General features: G+C 40.6%; 1 protein-coding gene across 29 annotated transcripts in view; it reads right to left on the bottom strand.

The window, feature by feature from the left end:
• Positions 1-24,849, bottom strand: part of CADPS (calcium dependent secretion activator) — a 781,950-nt gene that overhangs the window by 357,011 nt on the left and 400,090 nt on the right. For all 29 annotated transcript variants that reach the window (XM_082344670.1, XM_082344669.1, XM_082344650.1 and 26 more), the window contains one exon: positions 7,313-7,426. In XM_082344670.1, the coding sequence (XP_082200796.1) occupies positions 7,313-7,339 (27 nt within the window). In that variant the 5' untranslated portion in view covers positions 7,340-7,426. The remainder of the gene's footprint in view (positions 1-7,312; positions 7,427-24,849) is intronic.

Raw genomic sequence — 24,849 nt, 5'->3', positions numbered from 1 at the left:
CCAAGTGCCAAAAGGCAGCAAGACCGCCACGGGGAGAGAGGGCGGTAGCGGAAAACTCATTTTCCAGGCACATCATCTGTCTTGGCTTCTCAGTCTGTCAGAAGGGAAGTGGGGCCAGTGACGTGCTTGCGTGTCTCTAAAACGACCCCTGAAACTCATTTGTACCGGGAGCTCTACCTGGTATTTTGGGTTTTGTTTTCCGTTTCATTTTTTGGTAGCTGTTGCGAGAGGCTTCAACTCCAGGCATAGCCTTATGCAGCACATCCATAAATCCACCCCTCCGCCAACTCCCAGACAGGTGGGTCATGATGGGAGAGGGCAGATAAACAAATAAATACGGAATGGGGAAGGGCAGTCAATTCAGCGACTTAACGCCATCCATCAGTCCTTTGCTGCATCGCCAGAGCCAAGCAACCTCAAGGTTGTTTTAGAAACACACAAGCACATCGGTAATTGATGACTGTAGACGATACAGGGTAAAGCTGACCCAGCTCCTGCTTCTTTACAGACAGGCTGAGAACACAAGATGGAGCCTTTCCTGCTCTACAAAAGCATATCATTTCAACATAAATGAGAAAAATACCTAGATGCTAGAGTAAATAAGATTTAAAAAACCTACAACAACCAGGTTACTAATGAATTTTACTGATGAATGGCACACACATAATGGGAGCAGTGGGCTTTAGTGTCAGATGACCTGGGATCAAATCCTGGTTCCACCAGGTGCTAGCTTTGCCAGCTGAGCAAATTGCTTCATCTTTCTGGGCTTCAGTCTTATCATCTTTCAAATGGGAATCACAATCACCCTCCCGTGTAGGATTTGAGTGAAGATTCAATGAGACAATGAATGTCAACTGGTGAGCACGGTGCTCTACTACAAGAATGTAATAAAAGTTACCTGTTATTTTTAAATAGAGTATCCTGAAGCCATTAAAAAGATAACTTTCTTTTTCATCAGCATCAAAAGATGTCCATGAGGGGCTTCCCTGGTGGCGCAGTGGTTGACAGTCTGCCTGCTAGTGCAGGGGACACGGGTTCGAGCCCTGGTCTGGGAGGATCCCACATGCCGCAGAGCGGCTGGGCCCGTGAGCCACAACTACTGAGCCTGTGCGTCTGGAACCTGTGCTCCGCAACAAGAGAGGCCGCGATGAAGAGTGGCCCCCGCTTGCCACAACTAGAGAAAGCCCTCGCACAGAAACGAAGACCCAACACAGCCAAAAATAATAAATAAATTAATTAAAAAAAAAAAAAGATGTCCATGAGCTTATGGTTACCAGGGGGTATGGGGTGGGGATAAATTGGGAGATTGGGATTGACATATACACGCTACTGTATATACAATAGATAACTAATAAGGACCTACTGTATAGCACAGGGAACTCTACTCAATACTCTGTAATGACCTATATGGGAAAAGAATCTAAAAAAGAGTGGATATATGTATATGTATAACTGATTCACTCTGCTGTACACCTGAAGCTAATACAACATTGTAAATCAACTAAACTCCAATAAAAAAAAAACCCGCAAAAGATGTCCATGATATGCTGTTAAACCAGAGACTTCCAATGGTAGGGGTGAAGTGGGGTTGGGGCATAGGAGCATAACCCTTGACTGAGAACATCACAGGTAATAACACTTTTTACTGATGAGAGTATATCATATGCGTGACTTTTGCAGAAGTCGTAAGAAGATAGAAAACAACTGTGAAATGAAACAAGCGGGTTATTAATATTTTTTAGTTATTTTCCATCTTAACATGGAAATCAAGGAGCTATCTTTATGTGTATAGACACATCAAAAAATACCTAGAAAGATATATGCCAAAATATAATAGTGGTTGTCTAGGATCATGGGATTACACGTATTCTTCTTAACCATTTCATTTACATTTTTCCCTACATTGTCTATTTTTATATTTGGCATGTTTGACTTTCACAGTCATTTAAAACACCCCTTTCTACATGGAAAAATGAGAAATTTTACCTTCACTTAGGCAAGGTGCATGTTAATTTCTAAAATAAAAAACATCTTTGGATCTTAACGTTATTATTCACCAGAAAGTAAGGTTATCCTGGGCAAACTTAGGAAGCACATCTGGGGCCATGAGCTGTGGTACGTGGTGGTAGATTAGGAACAAAAGTAGTTCCCTTTCCCCTTTCTATGCCCTTTTGCCCTGCCTTGACCTTGTATCTTCCACACCCAATGTCCAGGCCCCAAACTAGCGAGTGGATTGATTCCATAACTTTCAACTCTCCTCTATCATTTCTTTCTCTTTTTTTTCTTAATATTTATTATTTATTTATTTGGTTGCACTGGGTCTTAGTTGTGGCCAGCAGCCTCCTTAGTTGCGGCACATGGGCTCCTTAGTTGTGGCATGCGAACTCTTAGTTGCAGCATGCATGTGGGATCTAGTTCCCTGACCAGGGATCGAACCCAGGCCCCCTGCATTGGGAGTGCAGAGTCTTATCCACTGTGCCACCAGGGAAGTCCCACTCATTTATTTCTATACAGCACGTGGGCACTACACCACCACTCTTCCCCTCTAACCTTAACATATTCATAACAGCACTTTCCAGTTGCTAGATTTACAGGGAGGTTGTGTGTCTGAGTGTGTGTGTGTGTGTGTGTGTGTGTGTGTGTGTAATTTAATCTTGACAACAATTATGCAAGCAAGATCCTACTACAGATGAAGAAGCTGAGGTCCCACAGCCCGTGTGCAGCAGAAATGGAGTTCAACTCCACGTCTTACGGACACTTAACGCATCCTCTTAACCACCTGGCCCTCTGCCCCCTCCTTCCTTGCCTGGCTTTTTTCACAAGAATGAATGCCTTTAGAATGGCTAGTTACTCTTTTCCTAGGGATATATCTGTTTCAAGGCCACTGAGGAATTTTAGTGGTTTTGCTTATTGGAAAATGTGTAGCTTTATTTTAGAAAAATAGCCAGGTGTGACCTGACATCTACTTTTCTTAGGTTAAAATAAGGTCAGTCATAAAGACACACGAACGTTTGTCACCCTGTGCAGAGAACACCTGCAGTTTTTGCCTGCCAACCGTCCATCCCCTTCTGATGACAGCACCTCGGTCTGAAAACACCTTTGTCACTGCACACGGTTTTAGTGGGACTGTCAATCACAGGGCCTTGCAAAGGAAGGACAAGGTCCTGTGATTGACAATCAGACTTCCCCTTCTGGGGTTCAGATTCAGAGTGGGGAGGCCTAATAATGGAATGGGATTGGAGTAGATTCATACCAGTGATGGAGTGTGCATTAAATCCTGCTACCCGGCTTTCTGAGGCTAAGCTGTCCTGGTTTCCATCTTTTCTTTAGGTTGGTTATTTCCTTTAATAACAAAACAACAGTTGTTGCTGTTATTATTAGGGCTTAATTCAGCCACAGTCAGTTTCTTTTGCTAGCAACCGAAGAACGGTGTCTGATACACCATTCAAATCTAGTTTGACAAAAACTAACTGGGGCTTTGTTAGAGAAGATCAGCTAAAACCAAAACGAAACAAAACTCAGTCATAACAGTGGCACTGGCGGAAGACCAGATATCGTCTGTCCTGTTCTAAAATGAGTGTTGGTATGTCTTCTCTCTTATTCTACACTCCCTCTTCCCACCATATCTCCCCATGTTTCCTTCCTGGCAGGATCTCAGTGAGGAAGGTTCTGTAAGACCTTTCCATCCACCTTTTTTCTATGATGTCGGGGCCAGCATGTGAAGGAACCAAAATTAAGCAGGGAGATGGGGAGGGAGGTGAGGATGGAGGGTGGGAGGGCTTATGTTTCACAATTTGTCTTAAAAGAGCTAAGAGTTAGAAAAGATGAGGGGGCGCTGGAGAAAAGGGTGGGCTCTCTGATGGCTTAGAACCGTGGCTGTGAAAACAGGATAAAGTTGCTGGGCCAGATCTCAGAGCATCCATCTCAGTGCCCACCCTCAAAGCCACAATGAAAGAGATTAAAGGATTAATCTCCTGCTCTGCTTGATCTGCTTTGCCACCTGGGAAGGACAAAATAAACCTGCATGCTCGCGAGAGCCATAGGGAACCTTGGTCTCCCTCTATCCTGGAGACCAGCTTGCAAGGAGTGCTGGCCAGCTGGGGTCAGACTGGGCTGGATGTGGGTGGGCACAGATGGCAGAAGGACAGTGGCTCCCCACTCCCTTTAGTTTTAAAAAATTACTCTTTACTACTCTAGCAAGTTGACAAACCATTATTGTCTTAGCAAAACAATGCCATAGCCTGAAACTGACTTTAGTAACTGACTATAGTAATCTACAGTAACTGACTATAGTCAGTTTCTGGAGAAAAAGGTTGGTTTTTTTAAAATTGTCATTTTCACTGGTAAATTGGGATGTGTCAGTGTTTATACAAACAGTGGAGTGGAGTATGTGTGTGCGTGCATGTGTGTGCGTGCCCGTGTGTGTGTGTGTGTGTGAGGGGTGGGGGCTGAGAATTTAGAAGGAGAGTATCTGTTGGTTTTGCCTGTTGAACACACATTCCCCCTTCTTCTGTTCAAAAGCACACCCAATTCCTTGATGGGAAACCAGGCCATTTTCAACACAAACAGTTCCAGTACGACTGAGCCTGCACTCTGGCTCCAGCGGTAGTATCTGTCCTGGGTCTACGTCACCCCTCATCGATAGTGATTAGTTCAAGAATGGACACAGGGCCCATGTTGGTCCAACCAAGTCACCTGGGGCCTTTTGCTGGGACTCTCAGCAAAGAAGTACTCTCTTTGCCCCTGGAGTTGCTAAGCTGGTAGGATGGGAACTTCCAGTGTTGTCCATATAGAAAGAACCTGCCCAAGAATGCAGCCAACCAGGGAAGAACAAAGCCGAGGTGTGGGGGGAAAGATACCCACCCTGCTGGCATCTCTGGCGTCTCTGGATCCAGCCACATCGATCCAGCTAAAGCCAGATCTATCTCTGGACTTTTAAGCTGCTTGGGCAAACAAATCTCATTTTTGGCTTAAGCCAGTTTGACCTAGGTGTCTGTACTTGTAATCCAAAGAGTCCTGCCTGGGACAGATACTGACAGGGAAACAACTGCATCCCAGAGGAGGGCAGAGAAAGAGACACGAGCTTCTCCACTGCCCAAGAGTAGAGGGAGAGAGAGAAAGGGATGGGTAATCAACCTGGAGCGCTCCCCAGGGAAGGATTAATCCTGATCCCTTGACTGGGGACCTCTGTTTCAGAGGATTAGGCTTCCCAGGAAACGTGAATCTTAAGACTCTCTAAAGCTTTGCTAATGAATACGGTAAATAATTAATACCCCACATTATTTCCTGTTACTCAGATCTTAATATTAAATATTCAGTAATTTCTTAATGTCTGTATCCTCACCAGACTTAAAGGAAGCTCTTTCAAATAAACTAGCCACGTAGAGGAAAATATCAGGATCACTATAGATGTCGTGGTAATTTCCAGAGACTCATTAGCAAGTTGATGACTATTAATTTTCAAATTTAATTAATAGGCAGAAGTGGCACTTCCTTGTAGTTTATATCATTAGTCAAATGAGCCTTCTCATTAAGATCTGCAATCTACAAGTTTACAAACTGGTGAATGACTCTAAACATGGAGAACCATTGATAAGGAACTACCTGGTCTCAACTGGTTTTCGGATTTTGACAAAAGGGGGAAAAATTAATTTCATTCCCTGGTGGTTTCTAAACAGAACTTTTCTTAAATATATTTAGGTTATTCACTACCACACCACCACTGTGACTGCAAACCTCATTTCCACTCTCCCTTAAATCCAGCCGAAAAATGTGTCACATCAGATAAAGCACCAAGTTCAACCCTTATTGGCAATCATTAATACTACTTGTAAAATGAAAAAATGTTTAAATTTGACACATATGAAAACAAACCAGATGTCTAAAACAGATCCAAATAGAAATTTCACTGAGGAAACGGTGTGCAAGATGAGTCTGTGGATGGACCCAGCAAACATCAGAGACAAAGGCTGTTTACTATTAAAGGCTAATTAGCAAACCAATCAATAATATTTTCACAAGATCTCATTGCAATCTTGCTCCACTCTCCCCATGAAAGAAGGAGTCAAGTGCTGTAGCAATAGGAAGGACAGTTTTACCGAATCAATCAAATAACATTTTTAAAGCATCTACTGAGAAATGGAGCACCCAATGGGCAGAAGAAGCATGTACTTGGAGCATCAGCAAAGTGGGAGCACCTATGTTTTTGTTTTAAAATAATTTTCTACCTAATAATTGAAAAAAGAAAAGAAGGAAGAAAATCAGCAAAGCAATCCCATGGGGGAAAAATCAGAAGTTCATTGGGTTTCCTAACACCTACTTCACAATTTATTGTTATTAGGTTGAATTGCATATGGCAGGATTCCATCAGTTTTTTAATGTTTAGGGGTTGGTTTCTAATGGTTTTAATCTAGCCTTGACAATAGGTAAGACATTTGGGGCACAGGATTCCAAATACAGAGAATATCTGGTTCAGATGAAAATAGATTAATAGAAAGTTAAATGTCTTTCAAAGACCAAATGATATGTATGTGAGGTAAACATTACCAATAGGAAGATACGGCATGTTCTCTTCATTAATGACGTACAAACGATAGCAAATGTGCACATTTTGAAAGAATAACTACAAAATTTAAAATACTAGTGGAATTCCAACTTCACTTTACTGATAAATAAACCTCTGAAGTCTAGAGGTGAAAATTCACTTATGGTATATACTCAGGAAATATTTTCTCACTTATAGGTTTCCACCTGAGAACAGTACTGCATTTTGGATGCTGTTCTAACTTGCAGAAAAGAACTCAGAGCACCAGTTTAATGGAAAGAACAAGGGAGCTAGAGAAGGCAACATCCTTTGGAGGTGTTACCATCCTTTAGAAAGTGGGTAAGTGGTGGGAAAATGCTTCCAAGTCAGTTCAAGTCTTAGCTTGTGGCATTTTAACAGCTGTGTGACCTTGAGTAATTAACCTAACTTCTCTGAGCCTCAGTCCCTTCATCAGTAAAATGGGAATAATAGCAGGACCTAACTCAAAGACTGTTGTCAAGATGAAACAAGAAATGGTACATAAAGCACTCACCACTCTGCCTGTTATAACAATCAGTTGGCAAACATAGCCTTTGTTCCCCACTCCCCCCATACCCCGCCGAACAAAATGCTGTTTTCCTTTAAATTGTAACCAATCACCAACCCCTTGGCCTCAGGAGGGATGGCCCTGTAGAAGGCCAAGGCTGCTATTCTCACTGACCAGTAGTTCAGAAACCCTGAGCTTCAGGCTCAAGCAGTCTTGGCATTCTTCTGCCCGGTTCATCTTACCTCGTAGTAACTCTGGACAGCATTCATAAAGGCTTCGTCAGCCACGATTTGGGTTTCCCCATTGAGAAAAGCCTGAAACCGGTCCTTGACTGTCTGCAGCTGCTGTTTGCTGATCTGTAAGAAACAGAGAAGTAGGGGACGGTGAGGAATTTCTCTAGACAAGGATCACGGTTACTTTACGTTGAAGACGCCAGGCCCATTGACGTGCTAGAGCTGGCTTATACAGGCGTGTGGGAGCTGATTATTATATTCGTGGGAATTCTGTGAGGCAGCTGTTAAACAAAGCCATTACTAAAAATTAATATAAATTATAGCTAAATTATATTGAAAACAAGGGTAAGACACACTCAACATTCAATGCTTCCTGGTTATTTTATCACATTTGCTATTATCTGAGTTTTTGAGGTCACTTACATCTATGTATTTGTATGGTGGAAATGATATAAAATGTGGTGCTACCACACATTTCTTCCCAATTTTGCATTCAATGATTTTTTTATTGGAAGCTAGACATCAGCCAAGGTGGGAGTGTTTACACCATGGAAATTGGCAAATGCTACAAATCAGGGTTGGGATTCTTTTGTTTGGTTTTTTGTTTTGTTTTAGTTTTTTTTGGAGATGGTTTTTTCAACACACCATTGCACAGGCCCCTCAGGTGGTCTGAAATATTCTGCTTTACAAAGATATAATAAACAAAACAGTAAGGTACGGACATAAAAATGGACACGTAGATTAATGGAACAAAATTGAGAACCCAGAAATTAACCCACGTATATATGGCCAACAAATATTTGACAAGGGAGCTCAGAATACTCAATGGGGAAAGGATAGTCTCTTCAATAAATAATGTTGGAAAACCGGATATTCACATGCATAAGAATGAAACTGCACTCCTATCTTACACCACTCACAAAAATTAATTCAAAATAGGTTAAAGACCTCAATGTAAGACCGGAAACTTTAAGACTACTAGAGGAAAACGTAGGGTAAAAGCTCCTTGACATTGGTCCTGGCAGTGATTTTTTGGATATGACACCAAAAGCACAAGGAATAAAAGCAAAAATAAACAGGTGGGACTACATCAAACTCAAAAGCTTCCACATAGCAAAAGAAACAATCAGCAAAATGAAAATGCAACCTATGGAATAGGAGAAAATATTTGCAAACCATCTACCTGATAAGGGGTTAATATCCAAAGTACGTAAGGAACTCATATACCTCAATAGAAAAAAAAAAGAATAAAAAAGTGCAGAGGACTGGAATAGACAATTTTTCAAAGAAGACATACAAATGGGCAGCAAGTACATGAAAAGGTGCTCAATGTTACTAATTATGAGGGAAATGCCAATCAAAACCAAAATGAGCTATCACCTCACACCTGCTAGAGTAGCTATCATCAAAAAAACAAGATACAGGTATTGGCAAAGGTGTTGAGAAAAGGGAACCCCATGAACTGCTGGTAGTAATGTAATTTGGTGCAGCCACTGTGGTTCCTCAAAAAATTAAAAATAGAACTACCATAAGATCCAGCAATCCCACTTCTAGGTATACATCCCAAGGAAAGGAAGTCACTATCTTGAAGAGATATCTACACTCTCATGTTCATTGCAGTATTATTTACAATAGCCAGAACATGGAAACAACCTACCTGCCCATCAATGGATGAATGGATAAAGAAAATGTAATATATGTATGTATACACACACACATATGTGTGTATATATATACACATATGTACACACACATATAAATACAAACACATACACATGTATACATATATATAACACGCACACATTGGATTATTATATACACAGAGACACACACACAGACACACAAGTTGGAATATTATTCAGACATAAAAAAAGAAATCCTGCCTTTTACAACAACACGTATGGACCTTGAGGGCATTATGCTAAGTGAAATAAGTCAGACAGACAAAGATAAATACTGTACGTTCTCACTTATATGAGGAATCTAAAAAATCTGAACTCATAAAAAGAGAGACTAGAATAATGGTTACTGGGGGTTGAGGGGTAGGGGAAATGGGGTCCAAGGGTGCAAACTTCCAGCTACAAGATTAGTAAGTTCTGGGCATCTAATATGTATAGCATAGTGACTATAATTAACAATACTCTATTAAGTACTTGAAAGTTGTGAAGAGAGTAATCTTACATGCTGTTACCACAAGAGAAAAACGGTAATTATGTGAGGGGATGGAAGTGTTAACTAACCTTATTGTGGTAAGATTTCACAATATATACATGTATCAAATTGTCACATCAGACATCTTAAACTTATATATGTTATATTTCAATAATATCTCAATAAAGCTTGGGGGAAAATACCCTGCTAAGTGCAGCAAGACAATATACTGCCAGTAAAGTTTTCAAACTTTACTGTTGTTACATTCATGATCACATGAAAGGTGATATTTAGGTCCAAGATACACTTCCAGGATGTGGCATAGATAAGTTGGGCAGTAGGTTATGTGTAATTCCCTGCCTCATCAAGCCCGCCTTTCTTCCCCACGTAGGAAAGCATTCCTGAAAGATTCCTATTTATTCTCCCTCCTCCATCCTTTATCTGGCTGTGTCCCACTGTCCTTCAGTCTCAGCATGAGCAGCGCTAACTTATGAAGCCCTTCCCAAACCCTAGCCTACATCTTCCTGCTAAGTCATTCCGGGGCACATCATTTATTCTAACTACTTGTTAGTTATGGTCAAATTTGTTAGATGATCTGCCTTTCCTTGCTATTTTGTTCTTTGATGTTTCCCCAGGGCCAACTTAGTGCTTTAATACATGGCAAGCATTCATGTTAAATGAATGAATGAATGAATGAAGTGTATGGAAGACAAATTATTTTTGAATATCCTTTCATCAGTTCTAATTTATCTAAAAACAAAGTCAGCTAAAAACTTTACTCTTTTAACCATTATTTATGCAAAGTCACACTTCCTAATTGACAATGGGACACTGTGAGAACTGCTGCTCTAGTAGAAAGAGGAAGAAGATCATTTCAGGCTCAGTTCTATCGACCATTGTGTCATCTTAGAAAAGCCACTTAGGTTCTCAGAATTGGCCACAGACTTAAAAGCCTTTCTGGAATAGCGCCGGGTTTAAATAAATGAATGTTATCCTAGCCTCAGTTTTCTCACCTGAAAAATGATGATAATCCTTATTATTCACTACCTTGGGATAGTTATAGCTATTCAGTGACATGAGTTCTTTAAAATTGAGTTTGTATATTCATTTAGAGTGTTTGCATTGTTAGAGTCAATGTAAGTCTTGCTAGTAGAAAATAAAGCTTCAAGCTATAGGAGACTGAAGCCTCACATGAGCTGTAACTCCATCAGGAAATGAATCACAACAGACTTTTGAGAACAGACATAGATGAAAGTTGGGGTGCTTTAGCTAATTTTTGCACTTTGGGAGAAGTGGGGAATAGTGAATTTGGGGGCAGATGTAGAGGGGTTAATTTTGTATCACATTCATATTTGTTTTGTTCTAGAGCACCACTGCCCAATGTCAGTGTAATTTTACATTTTCTAGTAAATTTACATTTCCTAGTCACATTTAAAAAAGTAAAAAGCAGGTGAAATGAATGTTCATATACTTTGTTAGACCCAACATGTCAAGATAATATCACGTTGACATGTAATCATTAGAGAAATTATTAATGAAATATTTTACATTCTTTTTTTACACTGTGTCTTTAACTCTAATGTACTTTACACTTAAAGTACATCTCAATTCAGAATAACCCCATTGCAACTTTTCAGTACCACATGTGGCTAGTAGCTACCATACTGTACAGCGTGGGCCTAGCGCATGGAATGAACTCACTTCTAAGCCGCTTAAGCTTTCCTGTTCTGACCCAACGATGTTGGTTATCAGCGGAGTTATACAGAAAATCATAGTTATTTTGTATGTGCTTGAAATCATTTACACTGAAATATCAGGCAGCGGTTGATTTGCTCATAAAAATGACATCATCACATGAATTTCTTTTATGCAGGCGGATTTAAGTCTCAAACCTTTACAGCATAGCACCACCAAAGGCATCTCACAGAATTTCCTGCTCAGAATTCCTTCCAAGTCTGGATTCATACTAACTCTGCATGATTTGGGGGGTGGGATGGAGTGGGGTGATGGGGCAAGAGAGGGAAGGGAGACCCAAAAACCGTGCTTTTGCCTTAAGTGTGTAAGTAATTGAAATAAAATAAGGTGCACACCATCTGAAGGATAAAGATTGCTGACCCAGGCCAAATCCATTATCACTCTAACCTTCTGCTAAATAAGCCTAGTGTTCACTTATTTAAGAAATATTTACAGAGCACCTAGCCCCTGCCTGGTGCTGCCCCAGGCCCTGAGGGCAACAAAATACATTCGACCTCTCAACTCACTGGCCAGGGCGAGGCACTGGGGTATCAGCATACCAAAAACAAACAAAAGTATGGTTTAGGGTTTCAGAGGAGAGAGATTACAGACTATAAAACTCACAAAACGAAATTTGAAAAATAGATATATGTATATGCATAACTGAATCACTTTGCTGTACACCTGAAACTAACCCAACATTGTAAATTAACTACATTATGATATAAAATTAAAATTTTAAAAAAATTACCACAAATGGGATGGTTTAAAAAAAAAAAAGACTCAAAAAGAGAAGGCCTCCAGGAACATTCATTTCAGTTGAGTTCAGAGAACTCACATCATGAAGCCCCACAAAACATACCCCACTTCCCTGGATACCCCAAGTTTCAAGCAGGAGAATTAGGGGCACGGATTATCGTAGCAGAGCTATGTTTGCATCTGGGCTTGACACCTGCCCATCCATGTTCACTACTTTTCTCACCACTAATTTAACAAGCATAGTGTCCGTTTAGTCAACTCACTAGCTGTGTCTCACTAGGCAAATGACTAACCTCTGGACACCTCAGCATTTTTTACCTGTAAAATGGTGCCAATAGTGACCTCATACAATTGTTGTCAGGATTAACTGCGATAAGTAAAATATCCATTGCAGAACCTGGCACAGCATGTACGCTCAATGAACATCAGCTGCTGTGAAGCTTGATCCTCTTCTTTGAGTCTTCGCCTGGAGAAAGGCAAAGACTGTTCCCTTGAGAAAGCATGCCCGTGGGAAAATTCCACATGTATCTTCAAAATCCAGCCCATGGGCTCTCCTTCCCAGACTTCCCCAGGTGGAGTTTTCTACTTGCTCAGGACTTTGTTCACAACCCTAAGGGCACATACATCATGCTCTGGAGTAGTTCTTTACTTCAACACCAGTGCTCAGAGGCAGGGTCAGGAGTTGAGAATGTAGGCTTGGGGTCAAAGGGATATGGGTTCAAATCCTAGTGATATCACTCGTTTCCAAGGTGGCTGACTTGGGAAAGCTACTTTCCCTAAGCTTTGGTTCTTCAAGTATAAAATGGGGATTATAAAACCTACTTCCTAGGGTTGCTGGAAAGATGAATAGGAAATGGGATGATGTAGCCACGGATCTTAGCACACTCTGGGACAAAAGAAGAGTCCAGTGATAAGGGGCAGACCATACACTAAATGCCCCAGGGCCCTGCATGATGGGGCCTCTGTCCACTCCTGGCTTTGTCTCGTCCCACTCTGCTCTCCACTGACTCTGCTCTGGCCACACTGGCCTCTTTTCTCCTTCTCAAATTCACCCTAACCTTTCTTGCCCAGGAGCCTTTGCACTTGCCGTTCCCCCTGCCTGAGTTGCTCTTCCCCCGCCTCTCCCCATGGCTGCCAACTTCTCCCCCTGAAGACTCAGCCTACCCAGCATGTCCCGCGAAGGTCTTCCCAGACCACCCTGCCTACCATGATGCTCCCCCAAACTAATCTCCATCAAGTTGCCCTAGACCCTATGCATTTCCTCCACAGCCTTTATGACAGTCAGTATTTACCTTTTTCTAAGATAAATTTATTTGATTGAATTATAACCTGCATGTAGAAAAATATACCTCATAAGCACAAAGCATGAGAAATCTTCACAAAGTGAACTTTCCCATGGAACCAATTCTCTTATCAAGATAAACAACATGACCTGGACCCCAGAAGCTCCTGCACGTCCCCAAAGACATTACCCCCCTCCAAAGGTAACCTGACTTTTTCTTTTTTTACATCTTTATTGGAGTATAATTGCTTTACAACGCTGTGTTAGTTTCTGCTGTATAACAAAGTAAATCAGCTATATGTATACATATATCCCCATATCTCCTCGCTCTTGCGTCTCCCTCCCACCCTCCCTATCCCACCCCTCTAGGTGGTCACAAAGCACCGAGCTGATCTCCCTGTGCTATGCGGCTGCTTCCCACTAGCTACCTCTTTTATTTTTTTTTTAATTTTTTAATTTTATTTTTTATACAGCAGGTTATTAGTTATCTATTTTATACATATTAGTGTATATATGTCAATCCCAATCTCCCAATTCATCCCACCACCAACCACTGCCACTTTCCCCCCTTGGTGTCCACACATTTGTTCTCTACGTCTGTGGTAACCTGACTTCTATCATCACAAATTGATTTTGTCCGTTTTTGAACTTGATATCAGTGCAATCAAGCATTACGAGATTCTGGCACATGGTTGGGGGTAGCAATCACTTGGTCATCCTCATTGCTGAGTAGTACAACATGGTATGACTCTACCACTATTTATCCATTCTCCTATTGATGGACAGTTGGGCCTTGTTTCTTTATTTTACAATTCTGCTTTCTTTTCATTGTCTATCTCCCTATAAGAGCATCTGTTTCACAGGTACAAGAAGCACATCTGTCTTGTTTACTGCTGTGCTTCTAGTGCCTGGCACATAATGGGCTCTAACCAATTATGTGCTGAATGAATACATATGCTTACTGAGTGTTTAATATATCCCAGGCACAGTATTAAGCTCTGAAGATATAAAATGACCAGGGCACAATCTTAGCTCTGTTTTCTTACAGTATAGTCAGAGATCATGTTCATTTTTGATTCCTTAGCATCCTTTTGCTGACTGTATAAGTGAATGAAAGTCTCTCTTAGGAGCTCCCTTAAATAACAAGTCTAAGAACCGATCTGTAGGACAGAATTTATCTCTGGGTAAAAGTAACTGACCTAGATAGGATTGAATCCTGAAGGTGACCTTGCATGAACACACCAAGATAATTGGCCCAGAGTAGCTGACAGTACAACTCTAAATAGACAAACAGGCTTCTATGAGCCGCTTACAAACAGAATCCTCCTAAAATAGAAGGCCATCTCAAAGCATTCAACATGTAAGGAAACCACTTGTGCATCAGATCAGAATTCAGAATTGAAGTAATGAGTTCCGAGAGCAGAAAACCTGAACCAATGAAAGGTAATTATTGCAGAGAGAAGTGCTGCAGCAGCAGCATTTGCTAGAACTCTTCAAGCATTCTTGGTTCAATCCACCTCATTAAGCAAGGCCTGAAAATTCCCACTGCATTTCAGGCAGTTTGTAATCTACTGCAGCATTCTGGAGAAGTGTGAAATGGGATCCACAGTGAAGAGAAAACCACATGTTCTAAGTGCTGGTCTCAGGAGAGGCAATGTCGAAGTTAGAGCAAGCTCAGGTCAAATCCCAGCTTGAGTACAAGTCCTTGGGCACGTAGTTAACATTGGTTTTCTCCTGTGTAAATAGGAGATAATCTTATCTATTTTGCAGGGGTTTTGTGAAAACTAGATGACATAATATATGTAAGGTACATGTAGCATAGTATATGACACAGAGTAAGGACTCAATGAATAAATGAAACTAAGAAGTATTATTGTTAGGATTTAGTTTTTCCTTTCCCCTTTCAATCTTTTAATCTTATTTCAATGTTCCTTTTTTCTTGTTGATTCAGTCATTTGAAGTTACATTTACCCCCTCTTGTTCTTCCCATTTTAGAGGCTGAAAAGCCAAGTACTTTTTCCTGTCACTGTTGCAGCTATAGGTAGCCATGTAACAGAGGCAGAAAGGTATTGAGGGTCTTCTGGAAAAGCTTTTGAATGAAATCCTCATAAAAAGGAACCTATCTGGGTGTATAACCTTTTCCTTTCTTGCTGCCTCCCTCTTCTGCTGAGAATACAAATATATTGTCTAGAGCTGTGGTGTCTACTGTGTAACCATGAAGGAAGGTTGTGTTGGTACTTATATTTTTGAGGAGCTGCTCAAATATTTATAAAATACCCATCTCTGGCCTTCTCATTATGTGAGAAAAAAAATGAAGTGATATTTGTTCAAGTCATTGTGTTTTTTCTTTTACTTGCAGCCAAATGCTTTCCTAACGTATACATATGACTTTCTCTAGGCATGAAAAAAAGCATACTTCCTAAGGTTCTGACTGGTTAATATGCCTCCTATGAGAGCAGCAACTGTGTTATGAAAGAGGGAAGAAGCAATGCTTACCCAGAAAGAATGACTCTAAAATGGTAGCATTCTAAGCATAGGGAAAAGGTAGTAGAAAATCGTTTGCAGTGTTGAAGAGATGTTTCAATTACACACGTACATGAAGTCCTTCTCTTAAGTATAAGGTGAGCACTGTAGATTACAATCTATTAATGTGAGCTATGATTTTTCTTTTTTAAAAAAGAAACTATTATTCTACTACAGAAAACTGACAAAAATGTCAACAAGTACTTTATTTTTTATTATTTTTTTAATCACTCATTTTATTTATCTTAAAATTTATTTATTTTTGGCTGCATTGGGTCTTCATTGCTGCGTAGGCTTTCTCTAGTTGCGGTGAGTGTGGGCTACTCTTCGTCGCGGTGCACAGGCTTCTCATTGCGGTGGTTTCTCTTGTTGTGGAGCACGAGCTCTAGGTACTTGGGCTTCAGTAGTTGCAGCATGTGGGCTCAGTAGTTGGGGCTTGCGGGCTCTAGAGCGCAGGCTCAGTAGTTGCGGCACACGGGCTTAGCTGCTCTGCGGCATGTGGGATCTTCCCAGACCAGGGATCAAACCTGTGTCCCCTGCATTGGCAGGCGGATTCTTAACCACTGTGCCACCTGGGAGGTCCCTCAACAAGTACTTTAACACTTTCTTTTTTTTTTTTTTAAAGATTGATTGATTGATTGATTGCTATGTTGGGTCTTTGTTTCTGTGCTAGGGCTTTCTCTAGTTGCGGCAAGCGGGGGCCACTCTTCATCGCGGTGTGCGGGCCTCTCACTATCGTGGCCTCTCTTGTTGCAGAGCACAGGCTCCAGATGCGCAGGCTCAGTAGTTGTGGCTCACGGGCCTAGTTGCTCCGCGGCATGTGGGATCTTCCCAGACCAGGGCTCGAACCCGTGTCCCCTGCATTAGCAGGCAGACGCTCAACCACTGCGCCACCAGGGGAGCCCTTAACAAGTACTTTAAAAGCTTAAGTTAGTCTAGAGAGATGAGGGCAATGTTTATTTAATTTCCTTTCCTTGAAGGTTATCAAAATTTATATTTGTCCATTAATTTTATTCATAAATAAAATCTCCTCTTCCTACAACCAGACTAAAATATATTCTACCCTAAATGAAGTCTTGTTTTAAGGAAAATTAAAAATCATATCATCCTAACCAAATATTTACTTATTTCTCTAAAATTTTTATCACCTTCTATATTATGTACAATTATACAACATATCCTGAAAAAAGCTGTTTTATGTGAGTTGTGTTCACTTGCTTGAGGAAATAAATCAATTTGAGAGGCTTCATCACAGAAAAATATGACAATAATTTTGAAATGTAAGCTGAAAGGGCAAAAGTGTTGAAGAGGGAGAAGTTATGCTGGGGCTGTAACCCTGGCTTTCTCTTTGGAACATGATTTTCCTAAAATTCAACCATTCAAGTAATGCTTTCATAAGTATGCCCTCTCTATATACCAACCATACTACTGTTTACTTTAAATTTTGTCCTGAATGTATTTCAAATAACTTCATTTTTTAACTGAAACTCTAAGCAATAGTACCTGTGAAATCACAGGTTTTATGTACTAGCTATAGCTAACACAGATATGTACTATTATCTTCTATCCATCTACCACATTTTTAAAAGTGCTTCTTTAGAAAATAAATTTTAATCTGCGATATATAAAAGTTCTTGCTCCTTTTTTAAAATTTTAGGGCAGCAGCTAAATATCTTTAACTTAATTACTACCTTTAAAAATTCAACTTGAATTTTTAAATCATTAAATAATAGAAAGACCAACCAACTGTGTTATTCCTAAAGACCTATTTGGGCAGGAGAGAAAGAATGAAGCGTTCTATGACCCAAGAAAAGTGACCTTGGGAACAGAATTTAAACACTAAGCTGGAATTCTCTCAGAAAGTATTTATTTAGTAGAAGAGGAAAAAAATTAGGAAAAATGAATTTAGAGAATGAGACAGACTAATAGTTGGATTAAAGATGGGATGAGAGGAGGTAAAGGATACAGGTAGAGGCAAAGAAGGGAAGGAGAAAGTAGACTGTATACACACTGCAAAGCTCTTAAAAGTTGGTTCAAATGTCCTTTCCTTGAATGCAACACTTATAGTTTTTTAAAAAATAAGATTATATTTTTCCAATTTGGAAGCACTCAGGCAGTATTCACCCAGAATCTTCTGACAGGTGGTCAGATATGAATTCTTAGACTCAAAGCCCTCATGGAGAGTTGTTCAAGTTGCCACGAGTCTCAAATATTTTGGTTTCAAGTCTCTTTACATGTTGAAAATTTATTGAAGACTCCAAAGGAGCTTTTGTTTATGCAGTTTACATCTATTGATATGCACTGTAATAGAAATTAAAACTGGGGAGGTTAAAATATTGATGAATTCATCAAAAATAACAATACATTTTCTACATGTTAACCTAAATAACACTTTAAGAAAATAACTATATTTTCTAAAACAAAAATTAGTGAAATGGCTGGCAACATGATACAGTATTGCAAATTTCTTTCAAAAATTAATAGAAGACAGCTGGATTCTCAAATCTGTTTCTGCATTCAATCTGTTGTAATATGCTGTTTTGGTTGAAGCATGTGAAGAAAATCTGGCCTCCCACAGATACGCTGTTGGAAAACGGAGGGATATTTTAATAGCCCTTTGAGAGAGATGTGGATTATCCTTGATACTATACCAAAGCTCAACTAGTGGTACTTTCTTAAAAGTTAGCTGCAATGTAAAATTGGAAACCTTATCAGTGACCTTTCTGTACTCTATTACATTAAAATTCATTGGTCTAGCTTGCTCTTTGAATGAATCATTTCTCCATGCATGGTTTTTTAAAAGTATCATGCATTGGTTATAGGGAAATAGTAGTTATTGAGTTATGAAAATATTTCTAATATTGATACATTTCATTACACAATATCAAAAAATTGTGTTATTTACTATCATACTGGCAACACTAAAGAAGCATTTAGGTGTTAGGAAACTGTCAAGCTATACTGGCGGATGGAAACTCAAATTTTATCACTGGCAAAAAATACTATCAATTGCTTTTCTTGAATTAACAGGCTACCTCCATTCATTTTCTAGAAAACATTGGCAAAACAACGAAATTTGCATAATCTCAGTTTTTCTTTTCTTTTCTTTTTCTTTCTCTCAGTTGTTCTTTCAAAGTAAAATTGACGCTCCATTACAAAAAAAATGGCTAGTTCATTGGCAACTCAATCAGTCCAGTGTCTTTCTAGGAGACAACCACTGCTTTTGTTATGCAGTCTGAGTGCTTTATGTATATTTACCATTTCATTATACAGAGTATTAAAAGGGTGTACTCAGGGTCAAATTTTAATGAAATGAATAATGTCTACCAATTCATCAAGAAGAGTATCCAGTGAGTCTGGCAGTTTTTAAACAGTGAGTAAGTGGTGGTAAGGAAAACAATGACTAGTATGGTTTGGCACCAGTGCCTTGGTTTGTGCCAACGCACTAGCAGTTTCATTCACCATGGCTTTTGTACCATTAGCGCACATGTCAACACACTGGGGCAAAAAAGCAAATAGTGTCTTAGTATTGCTAGGGAAATCATCTTGTAGACCCCCAAGGGTATAAGGACCACACTCTGAGACCTTATCAGAGTGATCTAGTGAATCACCAAACTTGACCAGCTATTAGTGCTACCAGGAAGGCAGCCAGGAGGTGAGTGGAAGGGTATGATCTTAGAGAGGGAAGCAGGGAACAGAACATGGTGCAGGGTCTTATGTGCCTAAGTGAAGAGTTAGGATTTAACTCAAAGTAGGATGGGCAAAAACCACTGAAATGTTTCCTTCATGACATGTCAAATCTGACATGATTAGAAAGCACACAGGATCAGAGAACACTCATGAGTTCTCAGGTTCAGCGAAGAACCAGGAGAAGGTTTCACGCAATCTAAATGACATCTAAGGAGAGGAGGGTCTTGAATAGTGTCTAAAATCTTAGTTGGCATAGATAGGAATATCGGGGAGAAGGAAGGGGGGTCGGAATGTGGGAGAATGAATGAAAAGGGCATTCATGATGGGGTTACAGAAGGAGAGGAGAGAGAGAGAGATGAGAAAATGTGGGACCTATATGGGGGGACAGAGTAAGAATTTCTTTTGTCAATTTATAATTTAAACCGTGCTGACTAAAAAAAAAAAAAAAAACAACTAGGTGCTCTCAGCACAAGCATGCAGCGTGTACAACAGGACGATCCAAAAATAGTCACAACCACCCACTGGAAATGGAACGGCAGATAGTTCCCCTTGGCTGGAGCCCAGATTGCAAAGGCCAGCACAGCAACACATGGAATCACGAAATCACTGAACACCAGCCTGAGTCTTATGAGGTTTAATAGTGAACGTATCAGTAGCAATTATTTCCAGAGAAAAAGCTGAAAAAATCTGAATGCAGTCTATGTAGAAGTTATAGAAGATTCTTTAATGTAACACCTCACAAACTGGGGGGCTTCACCAAAACTGATGCACGTCTGAACCTTGTCCTCTCGGTCATGACAGTGAAAGAATGTACACGAGATCAGCAGTTACCATTCAGGCTACTGTGGTATTTGGAGCGATGTGGAGATCTTAACTGGTTCTAACAATCTCCATCATTATGCAGAGTGGCAGAGGGAAGAAACAGGACAAAGTCGGGAGGTTTTCTGAAGCTGAGAAACACTAAAGACACAAGTGCAAACCCTTATATAAACGATGGACTTTAGTTAATAATACTGTATCAATATTGGTTCATCAGTTGTACCAATGTCCCACACTAATACAAGACGCTAATAATAGGGGAGACCGTGTTGAGGGAAGGGGGGATGCCGAGTATGTGGGAACCCTGTACTTTCCACTCAATTTTTCTGTAAACCTGAAACTGCTCTAAAAAATAAACTAGGTTAATTAAACACACCACACACACCCCCACGTGCAAGTTTTCTATACAGGGACCCAAATATAGCAGCAAGCACAATGCAGCCCTAGGCCTGCACAGGGGAGAACAGAAAATCCTCCCACTCAAGCATGTCCTGAGATTCAGAGTAGCAAAGAGTAAAAAGCCATCAGTGTTGTTGAGTTCCACTGCCCAACGCCTTGTTGCAATATGAACCAGCTGGATCGGACAGAGGTTTCCGAAGACCCTTCTGCATCCACCAATGAGTTCTGGCTTATTAAAATGATATTTCTTATTGGCTCAATTCCCTCCCTCAAGATTTTGTTACTGATAATTTAAAAGCATCGGTGATGTAATTACCCTTGCTCTATCCAACAGAGAAGCAGTGTGGGTTCCTTTTGCAAGCGGCTGAGAGGGTAAATTTCCTGCAATTTGAGTGATACCACTTTTCCTAACAAACAGACAAGCAGTGTTGATTTCATGTGCGGGTAAGCACGTGGGCAGACTGCGTGGAATATTACTGAAATCTCTTTAAGGAAAGTTGCTTTTTTACCCATTGTAAAATTTGTCTGCAGTTGGGGAACAACATGGTTTTTTTTTTTTTTTTTTAAAGAAATCTCCATTTTAATTTTTATTTATTTATTTATGGCTGTGTTGGGTCTTCGTTTCTGTGCGAGGGCTTTCTCTAGCTGCGGCAAGTGGGGGTCACTCTTCATCGTGGTGCGCGGGCCTCTCACCATCGCGGCCTCTCTTGTTGCGGAGCACAGGCTCCAGACGCGCAGGCTCAGCAGTTGTGGCTCACGGGCCCAGCCACTCCGCGGCATGTGGGATCTTCCCAGACCAGGGCTCGAACCCGTGTCCCCTGCATTGGCAGGCGGATTCTCAACCACCACGCCACCAGGGAAGCCCCAGGAACAACATGCTTTTATGCTGTGTCTAGAACATTGCCCCTATGGGCAATAAGAAGTCGAATTTAATTTTTCTGTAAGTCCTCACAACTCCACTGATGGATGCATTGTTCTTTTTTTGGCTATTACTGCCATTGGAGGGCCTTTCCTTCTGTCTTCTCCCTTCACTTTCTTCACTTGGCTAAACCTTACTTTTCTGGCAAAATGCTAATAAAGTCACCTCTCTCTGATGGCCCCTCCCACTCCCTAAGCTAGATCTCCTCTGTCTGAACTCCCTCCTCCCCTGCCTCTTTGCACTTATTATAAATTAGCATAAAGCATGAACTTGGAGACAGGCAACCTTGGGTGAGAGGACACACACTTATCTGCTCACATAACACATAACCAGGAGGCTTGTCCCAGGGGAGACTCCACGGTCTCCCTCAGGAGTGTTCACTGCCCTGAGGGCTCACAGCAGACAAAGCCACCAGCCCCGTGGCAGCTGAGTTGGCTGTTGCCAAACACAAGAGCAGTGACTCTGCAGGTAGGAAACACTTGAGGGTATGTCAGGACGTGCGTGCATTGACACACTTCCATTTAGAAATACAGAAGCCTTTCCTACACAAACCTCCTCCTTTCAAAGAACAAGCAGCTTTGAAGTTGGGTGTGGAAACCCAGAGAAGAGCAGATAATGTTGGGTCAGCCTCGTGGGCCTCTGATATACCAGAATGAATGGACACATTCATCATGGACACAGTGGACATCAAGCATGGGTAGCCGAAAATCCTGGAGCAGAAATAGAAAGAGGGGCAATGTGGGGCAAGGCTTCTGCAAAGAGCAAGGTGAATTCTGCTGGGAGGGCACAAAGGACTGGAGTGCAGAGGAAACTACTCCTGGGGGCCAGGACATGCTGTGTTGGTGGCGGGGGAGGGGAGGGGCAGATGGCAGTGGGAGTGATCCGAGGTGTCCCGTGGAAGCAATATACAAAGCCAAGCAGACCACAAGATGGCAGAGGTGATACAGAGGCTGGACATTCCAAGTCTTAGCATCTCAGAGACCACCTTCTGGAAGTTTGCCTCTTTGATTTTAGAAATTAATAATAAGAGACCAGAGTAGGCTTTACATCCTCCGCTGTGCTAAAATTTCTTATTTCCTTTTGGTCCCCAGATTTGATTGACTGAGTTTTGCTTTTGTTTTTGTTTTTTAGTTCTTTTTTTTTCCTTTCTTATTAGTTATCTATTTTATACATATTAGTGTATATATGTCAATCCCAATCTCCCAATTCATCCCACCACCACCACCCACCCGCCATTTTTCTTAGTTCTAAGAAGCTTTTTAAAGAAAAACCTGAATATCAATTTCTAATCATCCACACCCTAATATTCCTCACCTCCCTCTAGTCTCCCCCAATCCCCCACCAATACTATGCTGACATCTGCTCTACTAAAGTCTGGACTTTTGGTGAGGGTAGAGAAGAAGAGAAGCATCATTCTGGAACTGGTTGAAAAACTCTAGAAAAAGGAGAGGATGTCCAAAGGTAGGAGAAAGAAAAAGAAGAAAGGTGAGAAGAAAAAAGCATTTCCCCCTCTTAGTAATTTTTGCACAAGGCAGACTAATGGGCCATCCTTTAAGTTTAATATCAACACGGACCGAATTTCTGGAGCCCAAATTCATTCATCCATCTATTCAATTCATTTATTCATTCATTCATACATTCAAAGAGTTATTTATTGAGCATCATTATGTGTCAAGCGCTGTTCTAAGCACTGAGGATTCAATGGTAATTTAAAAAAGAAAACACCTTGCCCTTTTGGAACGACCATTCTGGATTACCCTCATGATACCCAGTGGATGGTACGAGTTCATGTCCAACATTTTACTTAATGTATAATAAAAGAAGAGGTAAATTCTGACTTACAATTTTCCAGATAGTCTCCAAAGGGAAAAAATGTCTTCATGGGTCAAATTTGGCTATGAAGACAGCCAAATTCCTTTCTATGGAAGGACATACAGAGTTGTATTATGTAACCCTGGACAGGAGGAAGAATAACCAAAGAAACAAAGTCTCTGGTGCTTAAGCATTGCATTTGAGGAGTTTTGAATATAGTCTAGACTGTTATCTTCCTAATAGCACCATCTTCCATCCTTCCAGAATATTCCTGAGGTTTCAAAAAGAAAACCAAGAGTGTGGCTCTCCTTGAACAAAGGTGACCCAAGTGACAAGTCTGAGATGTGGGGGAGTCTCACTGATGTGTGTGCTTCTGGTCTGTGCCCCAGTAAAAGGCTGAATTAGTTTCAAGCACAGTTGGGAATGGTGCACCCCAAGTTTTTCCACCATCAAGAACTTCTATTTTTTCCTCCAAGGACCCAAGTTTTGAAAGTTGTCTCCTTCCTAAAACCCTGCATTTGACACCTAATAGTGTTTTCTCCTTTAGTTTTATTAATCAAAGACCAAGTAAAGTTTGAGCTTCCGATCAGCAGTACCTCCACACTGAACTGATATAATTCCAGGCCCAATGTTTTAGTTATCCTGGGATAATAAAGAGACAGCAAATAAAAACCTGGGTTTGGGAGCTAGACAACAAGGTGGGCTTTGAATCTCAGATCATCACTTATTAGTTGTGTGATCTCAGGCAATGTACTTAACATATTAGTTATGATTATAAAGTTAAGTGAGACAAGTTTAAGAAAATATATATGCAAGGCTATTCATTGAAGTATTACTTATAATAGCAAATGTCCATTATTGGGGACTGGTGGAATAAACTATTGAATCGCCATGCAATGGAGTGCTGTATAATTATAAGAAAGGAATGAAGAATAGTTTTAGATAGTGATATGGAATGACCTGCAGTACACATTGTTAATAGAAAAAATAATAGGCAGAGAAATGTGCATATTTTATGGTACTATTTATCTAAGAGAAAGGGAGAGAAATACACACACACACACACACATACACACACACACTCTTATATTTAAAAAATGGAAGATAAACCAAAGCTTGTAATGAAAATGATTTCCAGACTGTGATCTCTGAATACCATTTCCCATGAAAACTGCCCAGGGTTCCTCTGCTGATTCCATGTCTGAGGTGTGTAATATACATGAAGACCCTTATCTTACCAGAAATTAAGGAAGCTATCAAAGACTGCTGGGATCTTCTTAAAAGGATTCAGAAGCCAGTTAGAGGAGCCTGACACTGGCCATAGATGATTTGAGAATCAATAAAAATAATGACTACACAGAATGTCACATCAAGTATGTTCAAATCATAACAGTATTCAACCAAAACAGAACAAAAACCACAATCGGTTACCTTCCAAGGATGCTAAGGAACCACCTG

This window comes from Balaenoptera borealis (assembly GCF_965194805.1).
Source record: "Balaenoptera borealis genome assembly, chromosome: 12".
Classification (NCBI taxonomy): Eukaryota; Metazoa; Chordata; class Mammalia; order Artiodactyla; family Balaenopteridae; genus Balaenoptera; species Balaenoptera borealis.
This window is presented reverse-complemented; position numbering and strand designations above follow the sequence as displayed.